General features: G+C 47.6%; 1 protein-coding gene across 13 annotated transcripts in view; it reads left to right on the top strand.

Moving 5' to 3' along the window:
- Nucleotides 1-698: 698 nt before the first annotated feature.
- Nucleotides 699-23562, top strand: part of LOC122541318 (netrin-G1-like) — a 76402-nt gene continuing 53538 nt past the window's right edge. The window contains exons 1-6 of one of the 13 annotated variants that reach the window (XM_087979514.1): nucleotides 699-941; nucleotides 1803-2011; nucleotides 2379-2622; nucleotides 2713-2746; nucleotides 4246-4357; nucleotides 6222-6773. In XM_087979514.1, coding sequence (XP_087835640.1) covers nucleotides 6531-6773 — 243 coding nt within the window. In that variant the 5' untranslated portion in view covers nucleotides 699-941; nucleotides 1803-2011; nucleotides 2379-2622; ... (1 more) ...; nucleotides 4246-4357; nucleotides 6222-6530. Of the gene's footprint in view, nucleotides 942-1525; nucleotides 2012-2378; nucleotides 2623-2712; nucleotides 2747-4245; nucleotides 4358-5991; nucleotides 6133-6221; nucleotides 6774-23562 lie in introns of those variants that run through there. The other 12 variants (XM_043677961.2, XM_043677970.2, XM_087979513.1 and 9 more) reach the window with 12 other exon arrangements.

The following is a 23562-nucleotide window of genomic DNA, read 5'->3' as shown; positions in this document are numbered from 1 at the left end:
CCTCCAGCACCCTTTCTCGGACTTTGACCCACAGACTTGAATGTTCTGGCATTTCAAGAGCTCACCCAAGCGCTTCTCAAATGGGTCTGCGACTTCCTGCCTCTATAGTACCTTCCAAGACAGTGCATTCCACATTTCCACCACCCTCTGGGTGATTCTCCACCCCATCAGCCCCCTCCACCACCCGCCCCCCAACAAACCCTCTTTAAGCCTCCTTCAAATTGAGCCCACTCGTCATTGTCCTTTCAACTGAGGTGAATAGCTGCTTCCTATCCGCCTTTACCATGCTTCTAGTGCAATGTGAACTCTAATGGACAAGTCTAACACTGGTTACCCGATACTGGCTACCGCAGAACTGAGCAAATTGCTGCGGAATTCAAAGGGGCCGGTTAAGGATCGACCACATTGTTGTGGGTCTGGAACCTTTGACTGAAAACCCACCAGTGTGGGTTGGTTTGTCCGCACCAATGTTTCCGTGCTCCTCATACTAACCCGAGAATGACAGTTTTCTGAACTGAATTTAAATTGATCAGATTTGGATTTGAAGCCAGATCCTCTGGACCGTGCGTCCAAGTTCACTGCCATCTCCAAAAGCTTTCAAGCGACACCCTCCCCACCTCCCCACCCCCCCACTACCTCCACCCCTTTGCTGTTTCCTCTCAGCGAAAGTGATGTCCTCTCCCCAGCCTGCCGGGGAGCGCTGCCTTCGTGTGATTCATTCAGCGCCGACGCTGCTGGTGCTCTGGATCTGGGAGGTGTGGACGCGCTGAGCTCTGGGGAGGAGGGAACTTTCGGCCCGTCTCCAGTGACACACACACACACACACGGGCTCTCAGCACATCAAGGCGGCCTCCAATTGGGAGCTTCAAAATGGAACTGTCTCTGTTCACAATCGGAGATTGCAGTAACCCGGGGTAGGAAACCCCCTTCAGAAACAGCCGGTGAGTGAGAGACACACAGCGACAGAAAGAGAGAGAGAGAGAGAGAGGTGTTGGGGAGGGTTTCTGGTGACTATAGACTCCTGCAGTCCAAGATCAGTGAGGTGTTACAAAAGGTGGACCGTCCACGTGGCCGCAAATAAACTGCATTGGTGTAGCGCCTTTACACCGTCCTGAGGCGTTTTCACGGGCTAGAAGTGGCGGAGTTCAGACATCCTGGTTTACTTTGAGTAAGAGGAAACACTCCGGTTTTATTTCTCTGCCCTCGGATATCTTTTAAGTCGAATCTAAGATCAGTTTCCAGAACACTTCCTACATTCCAATGAACCCCGAGTTTTATTGCTGCAGTTGTCCCGGGCTTTGTAAAGTGGGCTGACACTTTTCTCTGAGGAAGGGTCACTGAACCCGAGACGTTAACTCTGTTTTCTCTCCACCGATGCTGAGCTTCTCCAGCAATTTCTGATTTGTTCACGTTTCCCATTGCCCGCTGTTTATCCGGGGGGGGGGGGGGGGGGAGGCAGAGTGTGGGGCAGAGCATTCCTGTCGGATGTTTCTTTCTTTTATCCCACTCGACTCCCAGTTCATTTCTGTTTCCAGTCGGGATTTCAAGCTCTGGAATGCCAACAATTCGGGAGCTGGGAGGGACTGAGGGCGGTGCGTTAGGAGATGGGAGTTGGTTGTGGGCCATTTGAACACGGAGGGTCAGAGTGAGACAGACCCTCTCACACACCAAAGAAGTGAATAAAACCTCTTCTCTATTCCGCTGGACAGGGTCCACCCCACTCAGATATTCACTATCATCCCTTGGTGATGCTGAAACAAAGGAATTGCATTTCTGAAGCACCTGTTTTTTCACCAGCCCAGCAATGAACCCAAAACCCTTTCCTAGCCATCAAACACTTCTTTTCCTAAAACGGTAGTCACCGCGGAAATGCAGCTGCCGGATTACGCACGGCAAGATCCCACAAGTGGCAGTGTGCGGGCCACCAGCAGTCGTTTGCTCCCTGGGTCTGTGGCGTTCGGGAAAACTGGGAATGCGGCCGGGAAACCTGCGGGCGATCCAGGATCAGGAGGTGCGTTTAATTCTTCAGAGGGACAAGGTGGCGCGGGATGTTTGAAGGAATAATGTGGGGTCGGAAATAGACTTGGAGGAAGGAGACCATTCGGTCCAACCACCCAGTACTGGCTCTTCTAATCAATTGAAAGAAAAGGTTTATTCTATCGCTGTCAGTTGCTCGTCACTGCCACATCCCTCCCCTCGCCCCAACACACACACACACACACACACACGCTACTTCCCTGTATGGGTCTTAAGTTCCGCCGGGGAATGAAAATAGCAATAGGGCAGAGCTTTCCGTATCTAACCTCAGCTCTGCACCCGCGCATCTCTCATGCTCCCCGCTTTTTACTTACACTTTCTATTTCGTCTATTTCATGCAGAGAGCAGCAGAAGGCATTCCACCATCTGAAACCATACTGAATGCCGGGCAGTGCAACAGGATCTGGGAAATACTTAAAAGCTTGTGAACCAGGGCCACAGCTCAGCAGGGGATGGTTCCAGTCTGTCGCCAATTTAAATTTCATTCTGGGAATCTCTGGCTCCGATAAAGTCCAACCCTTCATCTCTCGAGATTCATCAAACTATCTTTAACGATCATCCCTACCCTTTGTTCTCACTATTCAAGTTCAGTCTGTTTCTCTGACATCTCATCCCTACTTTCTCTCAGCTTCCACCTTTTCCGTGCAGCTCTAATTCATGCTGTTTCTCTTTCAGGAGCCGGTGTATGTGTGTCAGAGGTTTGGGGATGGTAAGTGTGTGTTGGAGTTGTGGAGATGGTGAGTGTTGTGAGTTTGGAGATGGTGAGTGTGTGTCAAGGGCTTTGAGATTTTGAGTGTGTGTTCGGGGTGTGGAGATGAGTGTGTGTTGGTGGTTTGGAAATGGTAAGTGTGTGTTGTAAGTTTGGAGATGTTCAGTGTGTTTTGGGGTGTGGAGTTGGTGAGCGTGTGTTGGTGGTTTTGGGATGGTGAGTGTGTGTTGGGGGTCTGAGATGTGGAGTGTGTTTTGAGAGTTTAGAGATGTTGAGTATGTGTTGCGGTTTGTGGAGATAGCAAAAGTGTGTTCAAGGTTTGCGAATGGTGAGTATGTGTTGGGGTTTTCAAGATGGTGAGTGTGTGTTGGGGGTTTGGAGATGGTCAGTGGGTGTTGAGTGTTTAGAGATGTTGAGTGTGTGTTAGGGTTGTGGAGATAGCAAAAGTGTGTTGGAGGTTTGCGAATGGTGATTATGTGTTGGGGTTTTCAAAATGGTGAGTGTGTATTGGGGGTATGGAGATGATCGGTGGGTTTTGAGAGTTTAGAGATGTTGAGTATGTGTTGCGGTTGTGGAGATAGTGAGTGTGTGTTGGAGTTTGGGGATGGTGAGTGTGTGTTGGGATTATGGAGATGTTGAGTGTGCATTGGAGGTTTGTGAATGATAAGTGTGTGTTGGGGTTTTCGAAATGGTGAGTGTGTATTGGGGTTTTAGAGATGGTCAGTGGGTGTTGAGAGTTTAGAGATGGTGCGTGTGTGTTGGGGTTGTGGAGATAGCAATTGGGTATTGGGGGTTTGGAGATGGTGAGTGTATTTTGAGGATTTGGAGATGGTTAGTATGTGTTAGTGGATTGGAGATGGTGAGTGTGTGTGGGAATTTGGGGATGGTTAGTGTGTAATGGGTGTATAGAGATGGTGAGTGTGTGTTAGGAATTTGGAGATGATGAGTGTATATTGGGGGTTTGGAGGTGACGAATGTATCTGGGGGGCTTAGAGATGGTGAGTGTGTATTAGGAATTTGGAGATGATGAGTGTATATTGGGGGTTTGGAGGTGGTGAATGCATCGGGGGGGCTTAGAGATGGTGAGTGTGTACTGGGGGTTTGAGATGATGACTGTGTTGTGGGGGTATTGAGTCCTGTCGTTATTTAAAGAATGTTTGCTGTTGATTGTGACAGAGTTGAATTATTTAGGGAGGAAGTGAGACATTCACAAACTATTTCTGCAATTTTGTAGCAATTTATAAACACTCGTATTTTTTTTCTAGAATGTGTTATAAATATCTGAGTTACTAATGTGTGTATCATTCACAGCTCAGAGTAACACCTTGTCTTGGAAAAGAGGCTCTGGGTGGGGTCATTGTATTCTGATAGCATCAGTGTTTTAAAGGCAATCCCTTTTACAATATTGGATCCAGGCTACTTTTGTTTTCCAGGCTATCTGGCTCCTGAGATTGAGGAGAAGTGATAGAATAAGGAAATCTTTTTATTGTTTTTTGCAGTTCCCCTGACATCTGCTTTTGGACCTGTTTAAATCCTTGTGCAGAGACTCAAGACTAAAATTCTGGCTGACACTCTCAGTGTTGACCTGAGGGAGGGCTGCATTATTGGAGGGTGAGTACTGAAGGAGTTCTGCACTGTTGGAGGATCAGTACTGAAGCAGTGCCACACTGTCAGAGCTTCAGTCCTGAAGGAGGACTGCACCGTCAAATCATTAGTATGGAAAGAGTGCAGCAACGTCAGGAGATCAGTAGTGAGGGAGTGCTACACTGTCAGAAGGTCAGGACTGAGGGTGTTCTGCACTGTCAGAGGGTCATTACTGAGGGAGTGCTGTGCTATTGTCAGCAAACCAGCACTAATGGATTGATGTACAAGACAGATGCATTCTTTCTGGTTAGACTTTAAAAGATCACTAAGAAGTACCGATGAAAGTTTGTGTTTTTGCAGCCAATACGTATTCTAATGAGGCACTATTAACACAGGTTTGTTGTCTCAGTTTGGGCTCTCTATGTGTGTCATTTAACTGAAAGAACTGCGGATGCTGTAAATCAGAAATAAAAGCAGAGGTTGCTGGAAAAGGTCTGCAGGTCTGGCAGCATCTGTGAAGAGATATCAAAGTTAACATTTCGGGTCCAGTCACCCTTCCTCAGAACTGATGGTAGCTCGGAAAATGTTGCTTTATAAGCAGAAGATAGGGTGGGGGAGGGGTAAGGAGTAAATGATATGTAGGGATACAGCCCAAAGCGAGAGAAGAACAGCTGGACAAAGGAGTTGAGAACAATCTGGCTGGGAGGGCGAATAGCTGTTAATGGAGATTGTTAGTGGCTAACAATTAGTCATGTATAATTAGTCATGTGTAATGGCAGACTAGGTGATAACAAGGTCTGGTGTGAGTGGTAGGAGGCTAGGACATGAGGAAGGGGTTCAGGCCCTAACATTATCAAACTCGAAATTGCGTCTGGAAGGCTGCAGGGTCCTCAGGTGGAAGATGAGGTATGTTCTTTCAGTTTGCACTGAGCTTCATTGAAGCACTGCAGGAACCTGAGACAGAGACGTTGGTCAGGTAACAGGATGGTGTGTTAAAGTGACAGGCAATTGGAAGCTTAGAGTCTTTTTTGTGCGCAGAACATAGATGTGTGAACTCATACCGTGTTGTAGACTCATAACTTAGTCTACTGCATGCGTTGCTGAGAATCAGGTCTCCTCTACATTGGGGAAACAAAGCACACATTAGGTGACCACATTGCAGAACATCTACGTTCTGCCCGCAAAAAAGACCATGACCTACCAGTTGCCTGCCACTTTAACACACAACCTGCTCCTTGGTCAACATCTCTGTCTCGGGCTTGCTGCAGTGCTCCAGTGAAGCTCAGTGCAAACTGGAAGAACAACACCCCATTTTCTGCTTGGGGACCCTGCAGGCTCCTGGACCTAATATCGTGTTCAATAATTTTCGGGCCTGAACTCCCCCATGTCCTAGACCCCGACCACACACACACACCAGACCTTGTTACCATTGTCTGCCATTACACGCTACCTATGATTAGCTGCTAACAGTCTTCATTAACTGCTATTCACCCTCCCAGCCATATCATTAACTCCTTTGTCGGTCCAACTGTTCTTCTCTCTCTTTGGGCTCTATGACTATCTAACATTTTCTCATTACCCCCTCCCCCGCCCTCTCTTCTGCATATAAGCCAACATTTTTCTCTGAGGAAAGGTCACCACACCCGAAACATTAACTTTGATTTTTCTTCAGCTGCCAGACCTGCTGAGCTTTTCCAGCAACTTTTATTTTCCTGTCATTGATCCACGGACTATCAATGCTACAATCCCAGCTGCTCGGCATTCCTGTCATATTCCAGCAAATGTGTTACTTGAGGTTGGAGGTCTGTGGTCCTGTGATTTGAGATCAATGTTCAAAATTAGAGGTCAGTTCCTTTTCTGAATTTCATTGATTCGATTTCTTTCTCAACAGGGGTCAGATTCCATTGTGGAGGGGTGATCGTTGGGAAACTGCTACTTTTTAGCAGACAGTGATCATATTGGCTCTGTTCTGCCTGAACAGCCGTTCAGAGCATATGTCTGGCAGAGTAAACAGCTGGGACAGCAGCTGGAATAGCAGCAGCAACACTGAGACAAACAGCTGCAAGATGAACCACAGGAATAGCTGAACACACCAAATCTACTGCCTCTGTGTGCAAGTCCAGTCCAATCAGAGACTGCCTTGAATCACTCCCAGAAGAACTAAGATTCCTTCCTCCCTAAGTGGGGTCCAGTTGGAGTGATGCATCTATCAAGTCTGCTGCCCCTTCACACCCTCTATGTGACCCTGTCTCTCTCTGCACAGCACTTCCCATCCTGGGGACATTATGACCTGTGTAAGACCCGGGTCCACTGGGACCAGTGGATGAGTTGGGATTACATGGCCTGCCAACCTGAGACCACCCTGCTCACCAGGTTCCTGAAGATCAGTCTGGATCCCCCAAACAGCACGTGTGGAGAGACCCCCGAGATGTACTGCACTCTGGTGAGTACAACCTTTTCTGTAGCAGTCTCTGTTGTGTGTGGCACAGTGAACAGAAGCTCACTGAATAGCCTCTGTCAAAGTGAATTCTGTTCGCACTCCTATATTGGATTCATTACTAGACACATGGAGTACAAAGGAGAAAGTAAGGACTGCAGATGCTCGAGATCAGTCAAAAAATGTGGCGCTGGAAAAGCACAGCATGTCAGACAGCATTGGAGGAGCAGGAGAGTCGATGTTTCAAGCATAAGTTTTTCATCAGGAATGTAGGGAAGGGCCCAAAGGGGCTGAGAGATAATTGGGAGGAGGATAGGGCTGGGGGCAGAAGGTAGCTGGGAAGGCAACAGGTAGCTGCTGGTCGGGGGTGTTGGTGATAGATCAGAGCGGAGGTTGGAGCAGATTGGTGGAAAGGAAGATGGACAGGTAGGACAGTTCAAGGTGCGATGCTGAGTGGGAGGGTTGGATCAGGGATAAGGTGGGTAGAGGGGAGATGATGAAACTGTAGAAATCAACATTAATTCTGTGTGGTCAGAAGGTCCCAAGGAGGAAGATGAGGTGTTCTTCCTCCAATCGTCGGGTGGCTAGGATTTGGTGATGGAGGAGGCCCAGGACTTGCAAGTCCTTAGCAGAGTGGAAGGGGGAGTTGAAATGTTCGGCTGCAGGGTTGTGGGGTTATTTAGTATGCATGTCCCAGAGATGTTCTCTGAAAAGTTCTGTGAGTCAGCAGTGATATCAAACCTTTAAAAGTCACTGATTACACCCCAGTTGGAGGATTGTATCCATTTCTAGACAACATCCAGGATGGTGAGGTCTCAGAGAGGGTGCTGAGGCCAGTTACAGGAATTACTCCAGAGATGAGGGTCTTTGCTTAACATGGAGAATCTGGGGTTACATCTCAGGTGGGGAATCTGTCCAATTCTGTTTATGGTTACTGATATTATAACATTCAAATTCTTTGGGGCTGCTGTGAAACATTTCATTTTGTGAAATTCCGATTTCAGCCAAAAAGCACCAGACTGGATTCCTGTGGGAGTTGTCATCTCAATGTGTCTGACAAGCTGATTTGATTGGGTTTCAGTCCGATAAACTATTCAGCGATGAAGTCATTGAGATGTAAATTCACGATTGTTTCTAAATATTAATTATCCTGTCATTAATTTAATCATCTCCTCAGGGTAACTAGTTCCTACATCATTGTTTGAGGGAAAACTCCTGATTTAATCATCATCCACATGTTTCAGCAATAATTGAAAATGTATAATTTATTGCAGAACACGTAGTTTATCAGAGGGAATTATTCTCCAGGTCAATTAGTAACCTGTCACTGTATAACAATAATATGAGTCTTCGAGGTAAATCTTACAAATGTTCCATACTGCAGCATCAGAGCAGTGTCTGAAATACTGACTGGATCCTGTGAGACCAGAGTCTTTGTTTCTGTCTTAGCTGCGGCACATCAGAAATTCCCAAAGTACTTCACTCCTTGAAAGGTGATAGCTATTGCAAAGTAGGAGATACAGCATTCCATTTGTGCACAGCAATATCCCACAGACAGCCATGATCAGATTAACTGTTTCTCATGGCGATCATTCAGGGTTAAATTTTTGCTTCCCCTCTGTTGATGTCAGGGCTCTACAGGCCAGTGGACATCTGGAAGGGATGCCTGAATTTTGAGCCTTTTGTCTAGCCATTTCTTTTTGAAAAATTCTGTGACTGTGTATTTTTTTTGCACATTTTCTTGTTCCTTCTTTCCCAATCTGTTCGGTTTCCTGAACTTCTGTTCTCTGATTCTGTATTCAGTGTGAGTGGGTGAGTGAGATGGAAAACTTGAGAGTGAGAATGCATTCAGACTGTGGCTGTGACGTTGGTGCAAAGTCACTAATTCCTGCACAGATGCCGTGGTGATATAATGTATCGGGGTTCGGTGGTGTAGGAGTTATGCTGCTGAAGCAGTAAACCAGAGAATGGGACTTCCAATCCCATGTTGGCAGTTGAGACTGGGCTGAGCAGAATGCTGAAGGTATCCACAGAATCACTGTGGCACAGAGGACAGCTCTGAGCCCATCATCTTCACAGAATGAGCAGTATGACTTTGTGCCAATCTCCTGTCTTTTCCACACTGTACCTTGTTTTGATTCAAATCCTCTACTGTTGCTGTACGGCCAGTCACAGTATTAATTTCCCTCTTCCAACCTTATCTGAGCAGGGAGCACTTTTCAACAGAAACCCCGCCTGTTCCCTGGACAGCTCTGACAGCAGTTCAAAGATCAAGTTATCGACCTGTCACTCTGTCCCTGCATCTCCTCCCCTTTAACACATGGTCTGCATACTCAAAAGAGTAAGGGGATAAGAAAAACAGTCAGTCACAAACACTGTGCAACAGAGGACATCACAGCAAAGAATGATTCAGTTTATCAATCCTTCACAAAAACTGCATAACCTCAACCAGATTAATTCATCAATTAAATATCTGGGTTGAAATGAAATGGACCGCATTCAATCTACTTTACAATTCAATCGTGTGTTTCAATTGTAAATGAGATGAAATGTAAATATTAATTTAGATACCAGGAACATTAGCGCTGTGAGCAACCAGGGAACTAATTATCTGGAGATCTACTGATCCAGTGACACGAGTTCAAATCTCCCCACAGCAGCTGGGGAATATACATTCAATGAAACAATGATAAATAAAAAGCTCATTTCAAGAATATTGACCATGAAACTATTGAATTGTCAGAGAGATCTCATCTGGTTCACTGAGCTTCCTTTAAGGGAAAGAAGTCTGCAGTCTTTATGGAGCCCTGTCTGGCCTATGTGTGACTCTAGACCACAGCAATGCAGTGGCTTTGAACTCCTGTCTGCAGTAACCAAGCAAGAGACTCTGTCATCAGAAGTTGACTCCTCTCAAGGTCAATTCCTATTGGACTATGTAGTCTGTTCACTCTTTAAAAAAAAATGGTAGCTTGTGCGTGAGTTTAAAGGAAAAAGAGATTGTGGATTGTTGAAGAGAAATGATTTATGGATGGGTTTCAGAAAGGAAAGGGTTTATGTATGTTTTAAGGGAGATATTGTTTCTGGATGGGTTTTTGTTGCCCTAACTGTGGATCAGCAATGCTGTGTCAAGAAGAAGTGTAACCTGCACTTTGCTTGTCAGTGCTATTCCAATTCTCTAACCTTTCAACATTTGATCTTGTAGGAGCTAGGACCAGGAGGAGGCCATTCAGCCATTTGCACCTTGTCCAAAATTCAACGTAGTGATGGCTGATTGTTTATCTCAGCATCACATACTGCTCGATGTCTTTAATATCTAAACAAAATCTATCTTTTTCTTGAGTATACTTAGTGACCCGGACTCCACAGCCTTCTGTGGCTGTGAATTCCACAGGTTGACCACCCTCCGAGTGAAGAAATGTTTCCTCACCTCATTCCTAAATAGCCAGTGCTGTATCCTGACACAATAACCCACCCTGGTTCTAGACTCTCCAACCAGGGGAAACATCCTCCCTGTACCTAGTTTATCTAGACCTGTCAGAATATTATTTGTTTCAATTAAGTCCTCTCTTATCTTTCTAAACTTTAATGATTACAGGCTAAGTCGAACCAATCTCTCCTCATAAAACAGTCCTGCCATCCTGGTATCAGCCAATTCAACCTCTGTTGCACTCCCTCTGTGATAAGTGTACCCGTTCATATGTAGGGAGACTAAAACTACATGCAATTCTCTGGGTGTGGTTTCAGCAAGGCCCTGGATAACTACAGTAAGGCATCCCGACTTTTCATCTCAAAATTTCTTGCACTGAAGGCCAATATAGTAATTGCTCACTGTACCCTCCTATCTACTTGAAATGATTTGTACATAGCCCCTAAGATCCATTTGTACATCCACACTTCCCTAATATGTTACCATTTAAAAAGAGTTCAGCTTTTCGTCTCTTTAAGTAGAGGATGCTGAGAATGTTTCAATGGGTCAATTAATGAACAAAGAAAAAGGGATACTATCTGGATTCAGCCATTTTCAGTGTTATTTCCCTTTAGGACAACCGCTTCAATTTATATACTGGTTTTAACAAAGGATCATCCAACGAATTTTCAGTATACATACTGCAGCAAAGCGTGGAGACGGGTGCTGTTATGGAAATGGGAGGATGCTGTCACGAGAATGAAGAGGAGATGATTATTTTCTTTGTTCTTCGACATAAAAGGCTTCACTTAATTCCCATCGATCTCAATGTTGTAAATGGATATTCTGCTGATTCTGTAATCCCCAATTTGATTAATCTCTGGCATCGGCTCAAAGTATTCCCATCCAATTCCACTTTCGTGTCAATTTGTTCATTGATTTTAATGTTTCTTGAGCTGCAAAACAAAATTCGTGACTCTGCACAAAACGGTAGATTAACCACATCTGGGATTCCGAGAGTACATTGAACTCATCACTACAGAAGAGAAGTAAGCCAGTGAGTATAGAGTTGAAAAGTGTGGTACTGGAAAAGCACAGCAAGATCGGCAGCATCCGACGAGTAGGAGAGTCAACGTTTTGGGTATAAGCCCTTCATCAGGAATATGTCCGATGCATTGACTCCCCTGCTTTTTGGATGCTGCCTGACCTGTTGTGCTTTTCCAGCACCACACTTTTCAACTCTGATTCTCCAGCATCTGCAATCCTCACTTTCTCCTAGTCACTGAATTTAGAGACACACTGTGTGGCCCAGTGAGAGATAGGACACTGAATAGAGAGATACACACTGTGACCCAGAGAGAGAGAGAGAGATGGCTGATTGCTTTGTGAGACGCAATGTATCCCAGAGCGATATAGCACATTGGCTATAATGATCTGCAGTGTGACTCAGAGAAACAGATGGGGCACTGGGTACATTTCTTTTATATTGTGAGTTTTTTTTTGTGATCTGGAATGTGTTGCTTGAAAGGGCAGCGGGAACAGATCCAATGATAACTTTTGAAATGGAACTTGATAAACACTTGAAAATGGGGAAAACATTGCAGGTCTACGGGGAAAAGGGACAAATTAGCTAATTCTGTCAAAGAGTCAGTATGGGTAAGATAGGCTGAATGGCCTTAGGCTGAACTAGAGGACTTTATGTAATCACCTCAAAGTTCTTAGTTATTTGAAAAGGACCTTCCTAGGCTTGTCTGCTCCACCTCTAGCAATGCCTGCTGACAGTTACTTTGTTTGGTAAGCAGTCTGAGAGCATTGTGCTGATAGTCTAAGTGACCTGTTCATTCAAACCAAATCTCTTCCCTAATCTAATGTTGCAAGTTCACTTCAATTTAGCAAATACTCAAAATCATCCTCTCTCCTGGCCAATCTCAGAATTTCACAGTATTCAGTGTTCTTATGTGCTGATTTGCAACCTGAAGATCTGGGCGCTCATGTTGTTGGTGCCAGATGCCATCATTTTCTTCCCCTATTGACTCATCCAGTCTGATCATGCTGTCCTGAGTGGTAGACATTGGAGCGGTATCTGTGTTTTTTGCTATCAGCAGGAAGGCTGTGCTCCTGACCCCACTAATAACAAGGAAATTTGATGATTGTGTATTAAACTGTACCTGCCATTTCTCTGCTCCCTACTCAAGCTTGTCCAGATGAATTGTGAATTGCTTTGAATTTGTGCAGATTGATATTTCATATTTCACCACTGACATCAGCGTGATTGTAATGCGGTCAGCCAGTTTGACCCCATAGAGTCATAGAGACGTACAGTACAGAAACAGACCATTCGGTCCAACTCGTCCATGCATCCTAACATAATCTAGTCCCATTTGCTAGCACTTGACCCATCTCCGTCTAAACCCTTCCTGTTCATATAACCATCTAGATGCCTTTTGAATGCTGTAATTGTACCAGCCTCCAGAATATGAGTTCCCTAATCTGGGGCTGTTAACTTGGTCCAATCAGGGGGTCCAGGTAAGAACAGGAATGTCAGAGGTTCTGTTCAGTCTGAGAGTTGGATCACAGTGAGCTGGATCAGTGCCAAGAACTCCCATGTGTAAATAAAGGGTGACTTGGTGATGGGATACTCTTGTGGATGGAAGAAAATTATGCAGTGGGTGCCTCCCTCGTAGCAGTCCAATTTAGAAGTGAAGTGCCACACACAAGCCTTGAAGTTTCAAAAGGCGAAGAGTGGGATTGGTAAAGGAAAGGGACAACATAACCTAAATAACAGCTCCCAGTCCAGAAGGTAGGCAGCCAGGGGTAGGCCTTTCAGCCTCAAATGAAATAAGTGCCATTTAATCTCCTTAGATGGTTGCGTTGGGTGACAGATCAAAAAGTGGCAAAAGTAGAATTGATGGATTCTGGATTAGTGGTGCTGGAAGAGCACAGCCGTTCAGGCAGCATCCGAGGAGCATTAAAATCGACGTTTCGGGCAAAAGCACTTCATCAGGAATAAAGACAGAGAGCCTGAAGGGTGGAGAGATAAGCTAGAGGAGGGTGGGGGTGGGGAGGAAGTAGCATAGAGTACAATAGGTGAGTGGGGGAGGGGATGAAGGTGATAGGTCAAGGAGGAGGGTGGAGTGGATAGGTGGAAAAGAAGATAGGCAGGTAGGACAAGTCATGGGGACAGTGCTGAGCTGGAAGTTTGGAACTAGGATGAGGTGGGGGAAGGGGAAATGAGGAAACTGTTGAAGTCCACATTGATGCCCTGGGGTTGAAGTGTTCCGAGGCGGAAGATGAGGCGTTCTTCCTCCAGGCGTCTGGTGGTGAGGGAGCAGCGGTGAAGGAGGCCCAGGACCTCCATGTCCTCGGCAGAGAGGGAGGGGGAGTTGAAATGTTGGGCCATAGGGCGGTGTGGTTGATTGGCGTGGGTGTCCCAGAGATGTTCCCTAAAGCGCTCTGCTAGGAGGTGCCCAGTCTCCCCAAATGTAGAAGAGACCGCATCGGGAGCAACGGATACAATAAATGATATTGGTGGATGTGCAAGTAAAACTTTGTTGGATGTGGAAGGCTCCTTTAGGGCCTTGGATGGAGGTGAGGGAGGAAGTGTGGGAGAAGGTTTTGCAATTCCTGTGGTGGAAGGGGAAAGTGCCAGGATGGGAGGGTGGGTTGTAGGGGGGCGTGGACCTGATCAGGTAGTCACGGAGGGAACGGTCTTTGTGGAAGGTGGAAAGGGGTGGGGAGGGAAATATATCCCTGGTGGTGGGGTCTTTTTGGAGGTGGCGGAAATGTTGGCGGATAATTTGGTTTATGCGAAGGTTGGTAGGGTGGAAGGTGAGCATCAGGACGTTCTGTCCTTGTTACGGTTGGAGGGGTGGGATCTGAGGGTGGAGGTGTGGGATGTGGACGAGATGCGTTGGAGGGGATCTTTAACCACGTGGGAAGGAAATTGCGGTCTCTAAAGAAGGAGGCCATCTGGTGTGTTCTGTGGTGGAACTGGTCCTCCTGGGAGCAGATACAGCGGAGGCGGATAAATTGGGAATACGGGATGGCATTTTTGCAAGAGGTAGAGTGGGAAGAGGTGTAATCCAGGTAGCTGTGGGAGTCGGTGGGTTTGTAAAAAATGTCAGCGTCAAGTTGGTCGTCATTAATGGAGATGCAGAGGTCCAGGAAGGGGAGGGAGGTATCAGAGATGATCCAGGTAAATTTAAGGTCGGGGTGGAATGTGTTGGGGAAGTTGATGAAGTGCTTAACCTCTGCACGGGAGCATGTTATCAATGTAGCAGAGGAAGAGATGGGGAGTGATGCCGGTGTAATTACAGAAGATCAACTGTTCTACGAAGCCAACAAAGAGACAAGCATAGCTGGGGCCCATACGTGTGCCCATGGCTACCCCTTTGGTCTGGAGGAAGTGGGAGGATTCGAAGGCGAAATTGTTAAGGGTGAGGACCAGTTCGGCCAAACGAATGAGAGTGTCGGTGGAAGGGTACTGTTGGGCATGTCGGGAGAGGAAAAAACGGAGGGCCTGGAGGCCCTGGTCATGCCAGATGGAGGTGTAGAGGGATTGGATATCCATGGTGAAGATGAGGCGTTGGGGGCCGGGGAAACGGAAGTCTTGGAGGAGGTGGAGGGCATGGGTGGTGTCTCGAACGTGTGTGGGAATTTCCTGGACTAGGGGGGATAGGACAGTGTCGAGATAGGTAGAGATGAGTTCAGTGGGGCAGGAACATGCTGAGACAATGGGTCGGCCAGGGTGGTCAGGCTTGTGGATCTTGGGAAGGAGGTAGAACCGGGCAGTGCGGGGTTCCCGGACTATGAGGTTGGAAGCTGTGGGTGGGAGATCTCCTGAGGTGATGAAGTTCTCTATGGTCTGGGAGATGATGGTTTGGTGATGGGGAGTGGGGTCATGGTCGAGGGGGCGGTAGGAAGAGGTGTCCTCGAGTTAGCATTTGGCTTCAGCGGTGTAGAGGTCAGTGCGTCAGACTACCACTGCGCCCCCTTTATCTGTTGGCTTGATGGCGAGGTCGGGATTGGAGCAGAGGGATTGGAGGGCTGCGCATTGTGAGGGTGAGAGGTTGGAGTGGGGGAGGGAGGTAGACACGTTGAGGCGGTTAATGTCCCGGTGGCAGTTGGAAATGAAGAGTTCAAGGGCAGGTAATAGGCCAGCGCGGGGTGTCCAGGTAGATGCAGTGCATTGTAGGTGGGCATAAACCAAATCATCCGCCCTCATTTCTGCCACCTCCAAAAAAGACCCCACCACCAGGGATATATTTCCCTCCCCACCCCTTTCTGCCTTCTGCAAAGACCGTTCCCTCCATGACTACCTGATCAGGTCCACGCCCCCCTACAACCCACCCTCCCATCCTGGCACCTTCCCCTGCCACCGCAGGAATTGAAAAACCTTCGCCCACACCTCTTCCCTCACCTCCATCCAAGGCCCTAAAGGAGCCTTCCAAATCCATCAAAGTTTTACCTGAACATCAACCAATATCATTTATTGTATCCGTTGCTCCCGATGCGGTCTCCTCTACATTGGGGAGACTGGACGCCTCCTAGCAGAGCGCTTTAGGGAACATCTCTGGGACACCCACACCAATCAACCAAACTGCCCCGTGGCCCAACATTTCAACTCCCCCTCCCACTCTGCCGAGGACATGGAGGTCCTGGGCCTCCTTCACCGCCGCTCCCTCACCACCAGACGCCTGGAGGAAGAACGCCTCATCTTCCACCTCGGAACACTTCAACCCCAGGGCATCAATGTGGATTCCAACAGTTTCCTCATTTCCCCTTCCACTACCTCACCCTAGTTCCAAACTTCCAGCTCAGCACTGTCCCCATGACTTGTCCTACCTGCCTATCTTCTTTTCCACCTATCCACTCCACCCTCCTCCTTGACCTATCACCTTCATCCCCTCCCCCACTCACCTATTGTATTCTATGCTACTTTCTCCCCACCCTCCTCTAACTTATCTCTCCACCCTTCAGGCTCTCTGCCTGTATTCCTGAAGTGCTTTTGCCCGAAACGTCGATTTTACTGCTCCTCAGATGCTGCCTGAACTGCTGTGCTCTTCCAGCACCACTAATCCAGAATCTGGTTTCCAGCATCTGCAGTCATTGTATTTACCTAGAATTGATGGATGTCTTGTTGAGAACTCTGAGATTATGAATGCTCTGAGGCTAGTCACTGAGGCAAGTGTTATTATACAAAGAGAAGAATAGCCTTGAGTATTGATTGGTTTATTCCTGAGCTCACAGTGAGAGACAAGTCGACCAAATGGTTGCAAATCACTCCAACGAGATACAGAGAGTTGCATGATTATACAGGTTACAATCATTTAACAATTAGCAAACTGTTGATTGTAGGATAATGAGCAAGCTTTGCACCCTGCCCAATCATTAGGTTCAGTCACATAAAGTCTTGACAGTGTTAGTTAGTTGCTGATAGCAGGTGTTAGTATACAATAGGTCCTTGCAATGAGAAGAATAGCCCCATGCAAGGAAGTAATTTGTTTAACAGGTATCAGTACAATTGCAAGGTCAACCATCTTAGCTGGGCCTGGGAAATACAGGCTTTTAACAAGCAATCACTAAGCTGTAATTCAAAATGGTTTCCAGGCTTTTAATATATGACAAAATGGCTGCCACAAATCCAACAATTCTCTCAGAATTCCTTTCATTATTGTTTTCACCAAATCAGGAGGGCAGTTCAGAGGAACCGGCAAAAGGAGGAACAGAGCCGGACCCAGTGGGGGTTGTCAGATAATGGGGGTGTATAGTCATCCAGGTAACCTTCAGAGTCAGGGTCATCAGGCTCGAGGAAATAAAAATCAGGAAAATTATCCATTGATGGGAGAATGTTGGGAATGGGGATCCTGACAAGTTGGGAAGAGGCTGATATATTTGGCAGCAGTAGGGAGCCAAAACGAACACAACATTGTTTGAGGAAAATCATAATAAGTGCAAGCAAACAAAAACAGCAATGAGAACCACAAGACTGTGGAGGAGGGCGTTATCCCAGGAGCCAAGCCACCCACCCATCCAGTTCCCGTCCGGGAATAGTGTCATGGAGGGAGGAGGCCGCCTTACTTATGTGTGTGGCAATGTTAGTCATGTTTCCACTGGAGTCAAGGATGTAGGTACAACAATCAGAGCCGGTAAGAGTACAAGTGCCTCCTTTCTCAGCTGAGAGGTAGTCGAGGGCCATGCGAGTTTGGAGGGCAGCAGTGCGGACAGCGGCCTTTGAGTGGGTCAAAAGCCAAAGACATGGCATTGGCAATCTCTTCCAGAGGGGCAGCAATTTGTCTAACCTCAACCTCAAGTTGGAGGATGGCATCGAGAGGGGAGAAAATAGATAAAAGACACTGTAAAGTTGTGAGCGCCCTCTTGCTGCAAGTCTGAAAATGCGAAGAGTGGGAGTGGTAAAGGAAAGGGACAACATAACCAAAATAATAGGTCCCACTCCAGGAGGCAGGCAGACAGGGATGGGCCTTTTGGCCACAAATGGAATAAGTGCCATTGCATGCCCTCAGATGGTTGTGTTGAGTGCTAGTCCAAAAAGTGGTAAAAGTGGAAGTGATGGAGGTCTTATTGGGAACTCCGAGTTTAAGAATGCTCCCTTCTGATGTGGACTGAAATGCAGTTGAAGTAAGAAGTAGGGAGTGCACCCATTTACTGAAACCAGCGTGCCTGCTCTTGATGCAAATACCGCATAGAGGTATGGTCGTGGCCATGAAATTGGTGAGCAACAGGGAGGGTGGTGTTTGGGAGAAGTTGCATTGATGTTGGAACCAACCCTTGAATGTATCCATTGTATACCCCACTAATTGCCAGCAGAGCCGGGTATTATCCCTATAAGGGTTTGGGGAAGCCCACCCAGTTAGGGAAATTGGAAGGGAAGCATGTGGTCATAACCACAGCCACCACTCAGCAGAATCAGACTCATTAAATGGAATGAGCCACAGAGGGATTCCTCCCCTGGAGAGGATGGGGACGTGGGCATGATCCCAGCAGCTAGAGTGGTTGACCTTCTGTGCATAAAGGTAAGCCATGTAAAGAAAAATTTTGAAGTGTAATTCCCGTTTGCTAGAGACCATTAGGCTGTCCACAGCACCCGAGTCAAACATTATTAACGTCAGAGACAGAAGCAGAAGCAGCAGCAGCGTAATGAGGGGCATAACAATCATGCTGAGCCATCTGCGGTTGGAGACAGTACGAGTGTCTAGGCAGTGTTCTTCTGGTGTTCATCCGGGGGTGGTGCTGTCTTGCTCTGCGGGGACATGCATCCACTCGGGCCTCCCCTCGACCTTGAGTGCTGGAATGGGCCTTTCCACCAAGAAGAAAGAGAATTCTTCTCAAACGACTTGATCATAACGTGGTCCCCAGGTTGGGCTCACCACTAGGGATGGGGTTGACTGCCTTAGTGAGGTCATGATTTTGTGTGATGAGCTGAGATACAAGGAGAAAGTGAGGACTGCAGATGCTGGAGATCAGAGCTGAAAATGTGTTGCTGGAAAAGCGCAGCAGGTCAGGCAGCATCCAAGGAGAGGATTCCTGAAGAAGGGCTTATGCCCAAAACATCGATTCTCCTGCTCCTTGGATGCTGCCTGACCTGCTGCGCTTTTCCAGCAACACATTTTCAGTACTGAGCTGCGATACAACCTTGGTGTAATCAAGGAGAGACTCCTGTGTCAGGAGCAAGGCCAGATCAGAAGGGAGGCTGAGGCGTGGGGGTCTGGTCACAGTAGGCATGGGCCTGCCCATCAAGACGTAAAAAAGGGGTAAGGCTTGTAGTTCGGTTCACCTGATTCCGGATTGTGGACAGAGCCAGGGGCAACACGTCAGGGCAGGGCAAGCCTGTGTCCTGCACAATTTTAGTAACGACCATTTTGAGAGTGCCATTCATCCTTTTGTACCATGCCCGAGGACTGCGGTTGGTGAGGGATGTGATGTTTACAGATTATCCCCAGAGCCATACTAATTGCAGTGACAATACCTGCAGTGAAATGAGTGCCTGTATCATTGTCAATGGAGCACGGGAACCCAAATCTGGGGATGACATCTCTTAACAAGCATTTAATCACCATTCGAGCTTTATCTTTCTTGGTTGCAAAAACCTCAACTCATTTTGAAAACATGTCAACAATCACTAGCAGGTAGTGGAAACCCTACCTTGTTGGCATATGTGCAAAATCGATCTGCGGTTGAGCAAATGGGCCTCCAGGGGCTGTAGGTGGTTATACTTCATCACTGATTTCGAGGTATTGTTCCTCAGGCAAATGAGGCACCATGATAGCCAAGTGAAAGCAGCCGCTGTGAAACCAGGGACATACCAGGGATGCACAACAGCATGTGGCATGCCCTGCTTCCCAACATGCCCAACTCCAAGGGCAGCTAGGGCCAGGACATGCAGGTGAGGTTGAGGGCAAATGATGCAGCCATCAAGATGTGTGAAAGAATGCAGTGAGCGTGATTCTGTGGCGCCCAAATGGGCCCACCAGTCCTTCTCACATTGAGGGGTCTGAATACCGAGCCATGCGGATGCCCTCAGTCAGGTCAGGAATGATGGGAAATTAGATTCCCTACAGTGTGGAAACAAGCTCTTCAGTCCAACAAGTCCACACCAACCCTCCGAAGAGCAACCCACCTAGACCCATTCCCCTATCCCTCACACTATGGACAATGTAGCATGGCCAATTCACCTAACCTGCAGCTCTTTGGACTGTGGGAGGAAACTGGAGTACCCAGAGGGAATCCACACAGACACGGGGAAAATGTGCAAACTCCACACAGACAGTTGCCTGAGGCGGGAGTTGAACCCGGGTCCCTGGCGCTCTGAGGCAGCAGTGCTAACCACTGAGCCACCATGCTGCCCTTGAATTTGTCATATCTTAGGTGTATGCAAAGCCTGGGTAGGGGGATTTGTAGCTGCCATACGGGCCGCCTGTCAGCAAAAGCATTACCACGGTAACAGGATCCCCAGCAGTCGTATGGGCAGTACATTTGATGATCGCTATAGCAGAAGGGTGAAGGATGGCTTCCAAAAGATTGTTAGTAAGCTGGCCATGTTGTAACGGTTTCCCCAAGAAGGTGATGAAGCCTCTATGCTTCCAGAGGGTGCTGAAATCGTGAACCACTCCAAAAGTGTAGTGATGTGTCAGTGACTCAGATGTAAGCCCTGGTGAGAGCGAACAATTCAGCTGCCCTCTGAAATACCATTAGGGAGTGCAGCACACTCAAGACGTTCAGTGGGCGTGCATACTGCATCACCAGCTAGATTCTCATGATCAGAAGGTTGAAAGGAGAAGCCATTGGGGAAAAGGACCATATTGAGGATATCTAAAGGGGTCTCAGAAAGATCAGGGACAGGAGTGACGATCTCATGAGCAACATGGCAAACAGTCATGGCCAGTCATCAGAGAGTGGCATCTCAGGGCGCTGGAGATACCCATGCATTTGTGTCACAATGCCTGAAACACATGCCTCCTTCTCAGTAGCGTAACGCTGGAACGGTTGTGCGTAATCAGGAAGACCCAGGGTGGGCGCAGAACTCAGTCTTGCTTTTAACTCTTCAAAAGCATGTGTCATTTCAGGTGTCCATCATACTTTCGTCAGTTGTTTTGTGAAGACGCCTCTCTGAGAGGTGCATCGATCTCACGAAGGTCAGGAATCCAAAGCCTACAGTAATTTATTATCCGGGGAAAAACATCAGTTCAGTGCGTGTAGCAGGGGGAGGGCTCTGATAATGGCAGTGAGATGGTCAAGGGCCAGGGCTCTGGTATCCTGCAAGAGTGCGAAGCCCAAGTAATATACTTTAGGCTGACAGAGCTGCATCTTGTCAACAGAACCTTTGTGGCCATCCTGTGTCAGGCACTGAAGCAGGGCAACAGTATCTTGCACACAGACATCATCAGAGGTGGAGGTGACAAGTAAGTCATCAATATACTTTTCGAGACAGTGTTAGGCACGTGGAGGGTTCTGAGTCCACTGCACAATGAAAGCATAGACAGTGGGGCTCTCTGTATACCCTTGGGGAAGCCAAGTCCATGTAGACTGGAAGCCAAAAGTAAAGGCAAAAAGGTGTTGACTTTCAAGGGACAATTTAATAGAGAAAAAGGCAAAGCAGAGGTCAACTATGGAAAAACAAGCAGCGGAGGCAGGGACATTCATGAGAATAGCATTGGCATCAGGCAACACAGAGAACAACAATGGCGTTCACAGCACATAAATCCTGCACAAACCTCTATTTGTCCCGCTTTCCAGGCTTTGGGACCGGCAAGATGGGAGTATTGCAGAGGTTCCACGTGGGCACGAGGATGCCCTGCTGTAGGAGAGGAAGTAATGTCTGGTTGTATCCCTTCTGTAGCAGCAGGTGTTAATGCATTCTGGTGGACTGATGGCAGCGAGCGCCAGCCTTCAAGGTGACGGTATGTGGTGGGGCAGAAAGGACTAAACCGGCATGGTTAGGGTGGCGCGCCTGAAGCATGGGGTGAGCCCTCCAGGAGCCGTGGGCGATTGTAGGAAGGCGAGGCTGAGGGGTCCTGAGTAGCGAAGGTAGCGGTAACGGTGAGAGTAGGAGAACGCACACAGAATCTGGTTAGATTGAGCAGAGCAGCATGCAATGACGATGAATTGTCAGGGGTTCGAATGAACAGGGAAGCTCATGGAGGTGCACGTGCATGGAAGCCAAATTGCTAAGTGTCCAGGAGGTCTTGAGGATGATGGGAATAAAACATATAGCACTGGGGAGGAAAAGCTGAGACTGCTGCCATGTCAGTGAGACTTCAGCAGAGAGTCCCTGCTGTCCAACATAGCAAAGACCTGTAAGAGTAATGTCAGTCTGTTTACTCAAGTTAGAATCTGCAAGCGCAAAATATGACGAGTCGGGAGTGCAGATTTGAGCAGCTGTGTAGTGGAAATCATGAAGGAGATGACCAGTCAACAGGACCCAGTGCAGTAAAGAGGCACAAGGGGCAACTGTGTAATGAGGGAATCAAAAAGCGAGCAAATGGGTCAGTGGCACAGTATCAGGTGTAGACAGTATTCGCAGACCACGGCGGTGGTGAGTCAGTCAATGCACAGTACAGCATAGCGTAGTGAAATTCAGAAACCTCTAAGCCAAGACCTGACGGGAACAATAAATGGAAGCATTTAATTTACAGAGGTTCTCACGGCCCAGTAAAGTAACTGGACAGGAGGGGGAGATGATAGCCGAGTTGGGAATGGTGATGTGTCCAATGGTAAGAGGGATGGTATCAGACAGGGGATCAACCATTAGTATACTGGAGACACCCACTGTACGGACAGATTCGGAACTGAGGGGTGGATCTGCAGAGGGAGGTGCAGAAGAGTGAGTAGCCCCAGAATCCATCAAAACTAGAATGGCACGCGCCCCGACGTCTCCACTGTCATGGGGTTTTCAGATGGGAATCGGGAGAGGTGTCTCGAAGCAGTCTGCTGAACGTCCCCACCCACCACAGGAGCCCTAAACATAAGGGAAATGGAGAGAAGGGTCATCCACTTGGGGATGGCGTTGTGGCGCAAATGGAGGCTGTGAAGGCGTGAGTCACTGTGAAGCAGCTGTATGGCAGTTATGCTCCCAGTGGCTAAACTGACTACAAGACCAGCATTTACCAAATTTCCTATCCAGCTGAAATGACCTTTGTGACTGAGGAGGTGTATTTCTCTAAACACGGAAAAATCTCTCCGTTGCACTTGGTGTCAAAAGGACCGTGTCTGTCCATATTATTAAGGGTAGTGAGTGTATCTTTTCAAGTGGCTATCTGCCAAGTAAGGTCTCATTGTCCTCTGTAGGGATGCCTGCTGAACTCACACATGTATGTTTAAAATGAGCAAGAAAATCAGGGACAGTTTCAGTTGTCTTTTGCAGGCAGCGAGTGACCTCACTGTGCTGTCTAGCAGTATTCATGATGGCATCCTTAACACATCTACCCAGCCAGGCAGAGTGCTCTTCAGCTGTGACCCAGTGTGTGCAGGGAAAATCAATGGTGCCCTTAACAGTGGCCCAACGGGAACCGTAAGCCAGTTGAAGTAAAGTCTACACCTCCTGTGGAACGCAGATGTAAATGCCGCAAATTTGTAAAAGCCAATTATAGAAAGGAACAGGGCCCTTAATGGGATCTGAGGTATCCTCTAGCATGCCGCGGATCTCAGCAAGGGTCCAGGGTTTGTCAAGCGGCGTATTACCTATCACAATTCTGGGCAACTGTGGCATGAGATGACTATCAACCTTTGAGGTGGTGCCTCCCTTCGAATCAGTGCGCTGTTGCCGATTTAAATGGGTGTCATAGCAGTGGCCAGAGGTTGTAGAGTCAGGCGCCTGCTGCAGTGAAGCACTAGATGCAGGCAGAGGTGCTGTTGCAACAGCAGAAGCACTGC

The sequence above is a fragment of the Chiloscyllium plagiosum genome, unplaced genomic scaffold (genome assembly GCF_037043375.1).
Source record: "Chiloscyllium plagiosum isolate Xiang-an unplaced genomic scaffold, Cpla_swu_hap1 HiC_scaffold_35, whole genome shotgun sequence".
Lineage (NCBI taxonomy): Eukaryota > Metazoa > Chordata > Chondrichthyes > Orectolobiformes > Hemiscylliidae > Chiloscyllium > Chiloscyllium plagiosum.
The sequence above is the reverse complement of the archived record's forward strand: the minus strand, read 5'-3'. Positions and strand labels throughout refer to the sequence as shown.